The sequence below is a fragment of the Tachysurus fulvidraco genome, chromosome 11 (genome assembly GCF_022655615.1).
Source record: "Tachysurus fulvidraco isolate hzauxx_2018 chromosome 11, HZAU_PFXX_2.0, whole genome shotgun sequence".
NCBI classification, from domain to species: domain Eukaryota; kingdom Metazoa; phylum Chordata; class Actinopteri; order Siluriformes; family Bagridae; genus Tachysurus; species Tachysurus fulvidraco.
Genome location: NC_062528.1, coordinates 20,283,308 through 20,294,955, shown reverse-complemented (window position 1 = coordinate 20,294,955; position 11,648 = coordinate 20,283,308). Strand labels below are relative to the sequence as shown.

Below are 11,648 nucleotides of genomic sequence, written 5' to 3'. Positions count from 1 at the left end.
TTATTAATTAATTAATTCATTCATTCATTCATTTATTCATTCATTTTCTAGCGCTTATCCGAACTTTTCAGGTCACAGGGAGCCTGTGCCTATCTCAGGCGTCATCGGGCATCAAGGCCGGATACACCCTGGACGGAATGCCAACCCATCGCAGGGCACACACACTCATTCACTCACACACTCACACACTATGGACAATATTCCAGAGATCCCAATCAACCTTTGGACCGGGGGAGGAAACTGGAGTACCCGGAGGAAACCCCCGAGGAACGGGGAGAACATGCAAACTACACATACACAAGGCGGAGGTGGGAATCAAACCCCCAACCCTGGAGGTGTGAGGCAACGTTAAACACTAAGCCACCGTGCCCCCCTATTATTATTATTATTATTATTATTATTATTATTATTATTATTATTATTATTATTATTAATATTATTATTATTATATATTTTTTATTATTATAATTTTTTTTACTAGTATCTCAACTCCAGAGTTGATGATTTTCTTCACTTATGCCTCCTTATGATTTATTCTCTACACAGTTACTGTTTAATGCTTAAGATAAACAACACATTCATAATAATAAACATTTCCTCTTTACATCTCTAATATTTTTACTCTCATTATTCACTCGTTCTGGTCATGTTTGGATTCTTGTGGAATATCATTTCAGCCTCTTGCACTCAAGACCCTGAAGCTGTCCAATCAGAAATTTTCCTTAAAATATTACTATTACACCAACATTTCAAGCCTTGATGGCATAATTTGGAACTGAATTTGTTTCCTATTCTCTGAATTCTCTGAATCTATTTTTACATATCTATTTTCATCATAGGTATGATATTGGGGTATTTAAGAGTATTCATGTAAGGGTAAATATTAAAGTAAAAAGAAAAACGTTTCCAAAAGTTACTATGCTACAGTAGCTTATTGTTGCCTTCAATGTGAAAGTCTTTTTCATTTATCTTTTAGTAAAGTAAATATTTGTGTAAAACAAACCAAAGTATCAGGTCCTTCCAGATTCATAAAAGTTTAGGATTGTCTTCATACTTGTGTGTATTGATGTTAAACAGCCGTAAAATACAAATCACATTCTTGATGCAGCTCGTTTGCATGTACAATAGCAACGCCCACAAAACTCCATAAAAGGTGAAGTGCACAGAAAGTTAGCACGAAATGAAAATCAGCGTAAAGGCAGGAAGTAAAAAAAAAAAATCAGGAAAGTTGATCGAATCGAACTTTACATTAGCTTCCTATGCATGAATTTACACACATTCATAGTAAAAAAAAATCTTGTTCAATGTATTTGGAGGAACATTAACAATGAATTATTTCCTATAACAGGTTTATATCAATACACAGAGTGTGCACTTCATAACCCTAAGTACTGTACCAAGCAGATTTATTGCATTACTTACAAGGGATAAAACTAAACACCACCACTTATGAGATCTATCAGATCTAACTCAAACGTGTTCGTCGGTTCTTATTGATTGAATTGTGTAACATTTTCGTACACATCCAACACGACTGGGTGTGGATTTTCAAATTTCTGAATAAACCATGAGCTGAGAATCAAACCCCCATCGCTGGTGTTTAGTAACAGACTCATCACCACCACACTGCTCTAGCAGACATGTTTTAATCTCCTGAATGTAACACTGGAGTTATTCTGTAGTTCACATCAGCACCAACATCTGGAGAGATTTCACACTGTAACTGGTTTACGTTAATACAATGTGACTCGATCACGCTCGCGCTACATCGTACATTTTAGTTACAGGAAATGTTTCAATTCAATTATGTATAAGCCACAAATTCACGGTTTGTTACGTCATAGTTTTATGTAAACCACACAAAATATTTCTTCTTAAATCTAACTGATCGCAACTATTTGTTTTTGTTGTTGTTGTTGTTTGTTTGTTTGTTGTAATTTTTCAGATTTTACAGAATTCCAAATTTCTTGTGTAAATTTCTTTCTTGTTCTAACGGGTTACGTATAAATCCCCGTATAAAGGCCCGATGTCTCTAACAGATCGAAAGTGTGTTTTTAGTGAAACAGTTATAAAGATATTTGCATCAGTGCTTTTGGGAAACAGTCCAGGTTTAATATGAATTGACTAGAATATAAATAAATTCAATAGGAATTTACTAATAACCTTATAACAGACTGTATCATAGCAAAGAAACTGAAATACTGTATAAAATATATCAATATAAATTGAATCATTGTATCATAAGGCAAGAATGTTGTTTATTTATTTTATATATATATATATATATATATATATATATATATATATATATATATATATATATATATATATATATATATATATATATACATACATACAATTTCAAACATGTTATTGTTTTTGGTTATTTCACTTAAACAATGAAAAATGTGTTTGATTCAGAAAAAACCCCAAAAACAATTTCACTTGATTATATACCTAAGGGTGTTTTTTGTCTGTATATCTGGGTTAGGATTAGTAGTATCTAGCACCTAAATAGAATAAGTATAAAGACTTGGTTCATGGCTCTTGTTCATTATTCGATGTCTTGCTGGAAATCTGAGGTCACTGTGAGGTTAATGCCGTTTATCTACTGTTAATCCTGATTTATTTCTTTTTTCTTTTTTACAAACCAGCACTTCAACAACAGCACAAATGTGTTACTGAGCTCAGTATTGTCAGCTGCACAGGAAGTCTTAATCTCAGTTTCTAATCTAAGCTTTTCAGTTTCACAGGCCTATAATGAACCTAAAAAATAATAATTAAATATTTATTCTAACAATGAAAAAAGGTCAACATTGAAAAGATGACATTTCCCGTGAGCCTCCTTTTTTGTATTTATGGAAGGATTCTCTGGTGCTGGCTTGTGTAAAGCTGGAACAAAGTTTTACTCCATGCATTAGGATAAACAAGCTCGAATTTATTTATTTATTTATTTATTTATTTATTTATTTATTTATTTATTTATTTATTTATTTATAAACAAATGTGCTTTTATAGGAAACTTATAATAACTTTGTAGTTATAACATAAGTATCTAATCACTCCACTGTTGTTTATTGTAATTCTTGTATATTAACACGCCCCCTTATGATTTCTTCCTTACACTATTACTGTTTTTATGCATATGACTCTTATTGTCCTTTATGTCTCGCTTTTTGACAAGGATTTTCAATTTTTAGAACATTGTTTAAGCCCTTTACATTCCACACCCTGTTTTTTACAATAACAATAAAGCTGAATCTAATCTAATCTTATCTAATATAATCTAATATTATCTAATCAAAGGTAGGCAATAAATCTAGCATTATGTACACATTCGTGTTAGGATGGAGCTTTTAATGAGGGTTGTACTGCTAAAAATTGGGCAATATATACAGTTTTTATTATTATTATTATTATTATTATTATTATTATTATTATTATTATTTATTTATTTATTTATTTATTTTAATTTGTGTTTACTTTCTGTAAAATCTTTGATACAACCATAGCACCACAAAATGTGTTCAATGCTCTGGTCTTTATTTATTTTAATATTTACAGCATTTAGCAGACGCCCTTATCCAGAGCGACTTTTTTTTATCTCATTTTATACAACTGAGTAACTGAAGGTTAAGGGCCTTGCTCAGGGGCCCAGCAGTGGCAGCCTGGTGGACATGGGAATCAAACTCACAACCTTCCGACACAACAAGTCCAGTACCTTAACCACTAGGCGACCAAATCCCTGTGTACATTTTAAACGTACACTTCTTTAGCAGTTACACTTTTCAATTGTAAAGTGTGTACAGTGTAAACAGTAGACCGGTGTATTCCACAGTGCATGGTTAAAAAGTATTAAATTGACTTAGCATTCGAAGACGGTCTAAAATGCTAACAATGTACGTTAATCTTGTTTTTTTTTTCTTTTTTTTTGAGAAACGACAGCTCCAGCATTTTTCAGACACGTCCTGATTTTGAATCTATTTCTCATTTTAGGTGCAACTTATTATAAGCCTTTTCATGATCCCCAGAACGAGACCTTTTTAAACATGACAACAGAAGAAAGACGGATCATCAGAGAAGCAGCATAAAATAATAAATAAATAAATAAATAAATAAATAAATAAATAAAAGCACTAACCAATCCATTAATTGATCTATCAATCCATAGAAGTAGAGCCAGAAGTCTTACCAGAGAGAAACAGAAGAGGTTCATGCCTGAGCTGTTCTTCAGAGGCTGACTGATACAGTATGATGGATGTGGAGATGGATGGATGTCCAGATTGATGTAAGAAGCTCTCCAGTTTGCCTGCTGTTCCACAGATTAACACTGAACGAAATCTGTCACATAATCCAACAAATGGGCAGCACCATTTCTGCTCTCGGATTAGCTCACATGAACCCGAGCCCCTCACTGAGCTCTGTTATTGCTTTGTAACAAACAAACTTCAGGTACCTCCAGAATTATCGGCACCCTTTATTCGAAAGGTGCTTGGGATGTAACGGAATACAAATACATTGTACAGAATAAACGAGTAGAAGTATAGATATGAATAGCTTAGGAACCTTCACAGGTTTGAGACTGGGATCCTGAGAGACACGTAAATGCCGTTAAACGTGATCGGTCTGTGTTTATGAATCATATATTAACCTATGGGTTATATTTTAAAAAATATATTAAAAAAACTATATTTATTGGGAAATATCACAGGAAGGTATAATCAACAATGACTGAGAAGGATTTAAATAAATACCCATCCATTAAATTCTTTTTTTCATGAACTGGAGTGATGCAGCTGAGGTTGAGAAACCAGAAATTACACACGGTGGTGATGATTTAGTCATTTCTCCACATGTCTAGACCACATGATCCTCTGTCCTGTAAATATTCTTTATTTTACAGAGGTTGTTTCAGTATCTAGTTGTGGTAAAGTGTGTACAATTAGAAACGCTTGATTTCATGAATGGTGATAAGAAAAAGTCCAATCTTCCAGTCTAATGCTTACAGATCTACTGTAACTCCCATTTCATCATTTCACTTCTGCAATGTCTTCCTTTTCAGTAGGACATTTCCCTCTCACGCACATTTTGTCTTAATCAGTGAAAGAGCTCCAATTCTCTGAACTGCCTTTGCGGATTTGCCCATTTCCTGTAAATGGACAGAAGTGCTGTATCGGTTTGAAAACGGATTGAGGCTGTCTGTGCTTAAATCTTTCATTGTCCAGTAGTTAATGTGACAAGGGAAATAAAGTAGTGTGTGTGTGTGTGTGTGTGTGTGTGTGTGTGTGTGTGTGTGTGTGTGTGTGTGTGTGTGTGTGTGTGTGTGTGTGTTACTGATTTCTGGACAAAAGGTTACAGTTACCGGTGCATAACCACAATGTCGTCATTTCCATCTGTTCCATCAAATGATTTCTACACATTTGGAGTAATCTGGTCATGTGACTCCCTGTGTGTTGGCCTATATGTACCAGAAACTAATCTAACCAAACACACACATACAACCACACACATATACACACAGACCCTGAGATTATTAATGCTCTTGAAGTCATACATTCACAATTTAAACCAGAAACACTGGCTTAATGCGTAACACTGGCTTTTGTCTAATAAACAATGGTTCGTCTTTATCCCCGAATTTGGGTCTATTACATCTACGCCGCACCATCGCCAACATGACAGACGTCCTAACCTCAAAGCCATTGCTCATCAACCCAAACCTCCAACAATCTGTAGCCCTGTTATTTTTATAATGATTGATGATTAGTAAAATTTGTGTGTGTTGTCTCAAGGACAAAATGGGGAGCTGTGATGGGAAATTTTACTGAGAAGTTGTTTTTAAAGTTCTGACCTTCTGTGTTTGTGACTAGTAAGTTGTTGTAACCAGAGATGGTATGTGAAATATATTAGAGAATCAGATGAGCCAGAGATGAGATGGCGAGACTTAGCTTAGGCAGACCTCGCTAAGGTTCTCCCAGATCAGGAGATGATAAGGTGTTGGAATGTAGCCAGTGATTAATGAGGTTACCTTTGGGATAGAAGCAGTTTTCTGGGAAGACCATTGCTACTGTTTCACCTGCACCTCCGTGTCGATAATCTGAGCTACAAACACAAAAATCTGACTTTCCAAATGGTTCCTTGCCACGTAATAGATTCAGCTTTCTGAAGCTTGTGAGGCCAGGTCTGCTACTTGGTTCACATTGATCATTTAGCATGAAGGCCAGATAAAGTACAAACACCAAAACTCTGAGACACAACGTGTTATATGTTAATCAGTGGAGTCTTTAATGTTAGCAAGCATTATGTAGCACATTGGCGACAGTGACTCGGTAATTAAATGACATCACAGTACTCCACGATCATTCCTCCATCTACACCTCGATTGTATCCTGCCTCTAAATATCAATTTGGTTGAAAGCATCAGCCAAATGAAAATGATTACTGAGAGCATCAGTGCAGCTGATTGAAAAGTAGAACCAATGACATAGACACGTTAAAGACGATCATTAAGACCACTGTATTATCTGGTCAGGTGTACTAAATCTACTCTAAAGCCCTATTCGGATGGGATTAGTTTTACGTGGGGACGTGGGGACGTGGGGGTAAAGTAATTATTACCAGAGCTTCTCTGTGATTTTAGTCCTGTCCGAATGTGCCATCTCGGTAATCATTACGGACAATGTCAGTAAAGATTACGACGACTTTTACCTTCTGTAAAACGGTCCGGAAAAATTACCTCAGGTAATACTAATCCCATCCGAATAGACCCGCTGTAAATATGTACGGTAAAATTCCGACATTTCCTGTTTAAAAGTTTTTGGCGCGTTTTGCAAGCATGGAGGCGCTTGAAACAGGAAGCAACGTCATACGCACATGACGACAAGGAGGTTACTGTGGTGCGTAAAGTGAGTTACCCCTCCCACTTCTGCTAGTTTTACTGAGATATCTTGTCCCGTGCGAATTGGCCAATTAATATTACAGACGTCCTGAGGTAAAATTGCATTACTCCACGTCCCCAAGTAAAACTAATCCCGTCCGAATAGGGCTTAAGATACACAACCTACACTTATTTGCATTGACTTTTTCTTTTGACAGTGTTTTGTGGAAGAGTTTCATTTTGGGTTTCTCTGAGATGTTTCCTATAACACATCTTAATTATAATTATAATTATCCTTAATTATATCAGGCCAAGGCATGAAGATCGACTCTTAACAAAATACCAAGCCTTTAAATTACAAGCACATGTGTGAATTAGTCATATAAATAAGACATATTACATGTTTTGGCAGGAGCCGGTTTTATCCTCCAGCTGGATGTGGGTGGAGCGGCACACCCATATTTGCAACCATTATAAAATAACGTCATTAGGATGGTCACTAATAATTATGAATGACTAAATTAATTACTGTGGACTAATTAAGTCACTAATTAATTTGCAATGAATTCACTAAAATAATGATTATATTAATTCTATCTCAACACCTTTAGATATAATGTTCTTTCCACCCCCCCACCCCCACCCCCACCACCACCACCACCACCACCACACACACACACATACACACAATTTCTTGAGTCTTATTTATGCTACTTTTTTTCACAATGTTGCATTAAATCCCTACACCAGATTAGGCTAGATGTGACTTGTGTAATCTGTACAATAAAGATCACCTAGACCAAGTGACTAATAACTCACCAGCTGACGTTGCCACAATGTCGTCTATCACGATCACGGCAGTGGAAAAAGACAGAGAGGCGGATGGGAAAGAAAGCATGCTAGATTTGTTATCCTGTAAATATTTCATGTTGAAGCCAATGCTTCAAAGTCTGGATATCGGAAGTCTGGAGAAAATAATGGAAGTCTGGTGAAAGGGAGCGTGATCGAGATATTACAGAATTGCTGAGAGCATAAGACAATGTAACATGACATAAAGCAGGTCATGTTATTAAAACTATTTGTCACCTTGTTTACTATAACAGCAATGAGTAGATGACTATGTAACAATTCTATAGTTTTAACACACTTCCAGTGCATTTGGTTTCTTATAAATGTAAAAAATATCATTAAATTTTTTTATTTCAGAATTATATTCTGAATTAATTTATTCCTAAGAAAGAAAGAAAGAAAGAAAGAAAGAAAGAAAGAAAGAAAGAAAGAAAGAGCACACATGTTGATAAGGTTGTTAGATTTTTATTTATGCATTTGAATCACTTGAGTAACTTGATTTTTAATTTGATTAGCGTGTAGTTTATTTTAAAGCCACATCGTTGCGACGAGCCGCTCGTCAGCCGCACAGATCTTCCTGACAGCAGAAGGTGTCCACTCCGGGAACGCAGAACTCCTCACAAGTCCGAGTGAACACATCGGCTAAAAGATGACAAAGGAAAGGAGTGAGTTTGAAATATAGACTATAAGTATATAGAATAAAGAACTAAACAATAAGAAAATTTATAGTTAAAAAAAATTTGAGGGGAGTTCATGCTAACTTCTTATGAATATAGGCAATAACACAATACATTTAAGGAAAATAAAAATGATTAATTAAAAAAACAATTAGTACAGTTGAGTGTTTTTCTATAAAATAAATTAAAACAAGCATTTTTTGTTTTGTTTTGTTTTTAAAGAGTGTGTGAATCTAAAGGAGGTCACTGATACATATGATGGTGTGGAAGATCCTAATATCCCAGCAGATACAAGCAGTTGGGGATGTGGTGGCCTACTGGTTTAGGTGTTGGAATACCACATGGAAAGCTGTGGGTTCAAATCACAGGTCCACCAAGCTACCACTGCTGGGCCCCTGAGCAAGGCCCTTAACCCTCCATTACTCAGTTGTATAAAATGAGATTAAAGGCAAGCTTGGATTTAATGGATATGAGGGTCTGCTAAATGCCTTAAATGTTTCTTCACGAGTCCTGTTTTTGGTGTCTCAAGTGGTTAGGGTTGTTGATCCAAGGATTGGAGTTCAAGCCCCAGCACTGCCATGCTGCCACTATTAGAACCAGGCCCTTATCTCTTCCTACTCCAGGGGTGCTGTATCATATCTGCCCCTGTGGTTTGATCCCAAACTCCTCAGTTAGGATATGTAAAGAAAAGAATTCCAATGTACTGTAATATACTGTATGTGGTGATACAGTAAAGGCTTTTATGTTACAGCACCAACCACCAGAGAGAACCACCTTTTCTCTCTGTCTTCTGACCTCGCTTTTGTTCTCTCATGGATCATGCATTTAGGATAATTTCCCTCACAGACTTTTTATTCGGTTGGTTGACCAACCCTTTACCCTGCTTCCTTCTTTAAACTCTGCTTATTCAGATTCATTCCATCCATCCGCGTGATCACAACAATAAACAAAAAGCATCTTGTCACAAGTCAAGAAACTCCCAAAAAACCTTATTGTGACAGTGAAGACTTCCTTCAACATGACCTACATGCATCCTTACAGGAAACTTCTACAATATTGTGCCATTTTATTAGTTATAGCAGTGGACCCCAACCCCAGGTCCGTGGACCAAATGGTACCGGGCCGCCCAAGGAACATTAAATTATTTTAATTTTATTTACTGTGGTGTATTTCTCTCGGGTTTGTGCGACTTTCCATGGACGAGAGGTTAACCGGGAGCTGAGAGACGTCACCTAAAGCCGCACCAATACCGCGCATGCGCAAAATATCATGCTATCGGGACGGGTTTAGGTGACGTCTGGTGCTGAGCGGCTGCGAGCGGCAGTGGTGTTGTAGCTTTGGTGGAGAGAGAAGGTGTGTATCGCTCTTCTCTCTGTTCACCGGTAACTTTGTCATGTTTAACGGTGCTTGTTGTACGTGTATATTGTGTTTGCTCAAATTTAACCCACAAATGAGCAAAAACGAGCACGAAACAGACGTCGTTAGAAAGTTAGAAACTCTGCCGGTGTTCTGGATTAAAGTCATGGCGGAATACCCTGAGATTGTCACCACAGCACTTACATCCCTATCGCCATTTCCGACATGCTATCTGTGTGAAGCGGGGATTTCTGCAGTGACGGCAACCAAAACAAAACAACGGAATAAACTGGACATAAGCAACACACTTCGGGTGTCATTGTCTCCTATTGCCCCAGATGGAACCGTCTCGTTGTAAAGAAACAAGCTCAGGGTTCTCATCGATTTAGCGTTGTAGTGAGTTAAAAAGGCATGATTAAATGCAATTAAATTAAAATGATTAATTTTAATTTAATTGTATAGCCGCCACCCCCCACCCCCACCCCCACCCCCTGCGGGCCGCGGTAAAATGATCAAACATTGACCGGTAGGGGACCACTGAGTATCATGTCCATACAACTCACATGTTAGGACGAACGCACTGATGTACACATGTGACGCAGCTGAACTACTGCTGATCAATCAGATTTGAGAATTCAGCAGTACTGTGCTATAATCCTTTATACTACAGACTGAAGAGAATTGTGGGACAGGACTTACGTGTTGAGACAGTTTTGCAGAAGTTGGTGTGTTCAGGACATTCTGTGGGGGTCTTGCAATTCCCACCTTCACACGTGAAGCATTGCAGAGAATGCACTGGGGGGAAAAAAAAACACAGATTAGAGTAGGACAGATTTCAAATGTGAAAGACAAATATGGCAATAATCCATGTGTGTTTTCCTGATTTCTGTTTCGATCTCATTTGACGTCTCATTTCACTTCTTCGTTTTACACAAAACTGTAATGACATTACCGAACCGTAAAAAGTCAATTATCTATAAACCAAGCTGATGTCATTAATACTGCTACTGCGGCTCACCTTTTGCTTCTCTCTTGCTCTGATCGGATTTCAGTTTGTTGACTGCTATAGACTAAAATTACAAGAACGTCTGATAAAAAATCTGAGATGCACTTACCTGAGGCGGTACCGAGCAGCACAAGGAGGAAGGTGCACACTAGAAGCTTCATGATTCCAGCAGGTCTGAAGACTCTGTTTCTGACTCGAACGTTTTTATTAACTCTGATCACGTTTCAAGAAAGACCGGTTTCCTCAGAGGCTAAGAGTATGTAATGTCACTCAACAGGGTGTCTGAATGAAACCTAAAAAATTTGGCATGGAATCAGGCAGAACACTGTGAACACAATGAAAAGACGTAAACAAAGCGAAGACATGTAAAGTGCTCATTGGTCATGCTCAGTGTTCCTGGAATTTCTTCCATGGATGGTTCTTTCTCCACCAAAACCATCCAACCAGAACCAAATTAACAACAATTTGAAGATTGTGTTGGAATCAAAGTTTTAACTGCTCACATTAAGCCATGTTTAAAATAATGTGTTGCAACACAAGGCAAATAAAATGAATCTCGGGTCAACAAATCATTAGTCACTCGATAAAATGAAACAAAAATATACTCCTTTTTTACATTGGGTTTAATACTTTAAATCATAACTCTTAAAACCAAAAAAAGAAATTTTCTCCTGTTTTTATCGTGTCCGTGTAGATGACCGAAAGTCTTTGTCATATTCCACTTGACAGTGGTGTTAATACGAAGCTCATATGAAAGAATTTGTAGTGTTTCATAAGGATTTCTGTTTTTTTTCAGCACAATATTACAGAGTAAAATATTGTAGAAACGTTTTAAGAAACTGCTTGTATTTTTCTCACAAATGTTTGTATCTTGTATCAAGTA

At 36.8% G+C, this 11,648-nt stretch overlaps 2 protein-coding genes across 2 annotated transcripts in view; both read right to left on the bottom strand.

Moving 5' to 3' along the window:
- The window catches only part of LOC113645326 (putative uncharacterized protein ENSP00000383407), a 9,911-nt gene extending 4,979 nt beyond the window's left edge, over positions 1-4,932 (bottom strand). The window contains exon 1 of the mRNA XM_047820952.1: positions 4,193-4,932. Coding sequence (XP_047676908.1) covers positions 4,193-4,216 — 24 coding nt within the window. The 5' untranslated portion in view covers positions 4,217-4,932. The remainder of the gene's footprint in view (positions 1-4,192) is intronic.
- Positions 4,933-8,175: 3,243 nt separating this feature from the next.
- ly6d (lymphocyte antigen 6 family member D) lies at positions 8,176-11,014 on the bottom strand. Its single transcript, XM_027150494.2, has 3 exons — positions 10,875-11,014; positions 10,459-10,554; positions 8,176-8,368 (listed from the first exon to the last, which is right to left on the bottom strand). The coding sequence occupies exons 1-3, from the start codon at positions 10,924-10,926 to the stop codon at positions 8,286-8,288; spliced, it is 231 nt and encodes a 76-aa protein (XP_027006295.1). The 5' UTR covers positions 10,927-11,014; the 3' UTR covers positions 8,176-8,285.
- Positions 11,015-11,648: the final 634 nt, after the last annotated feature.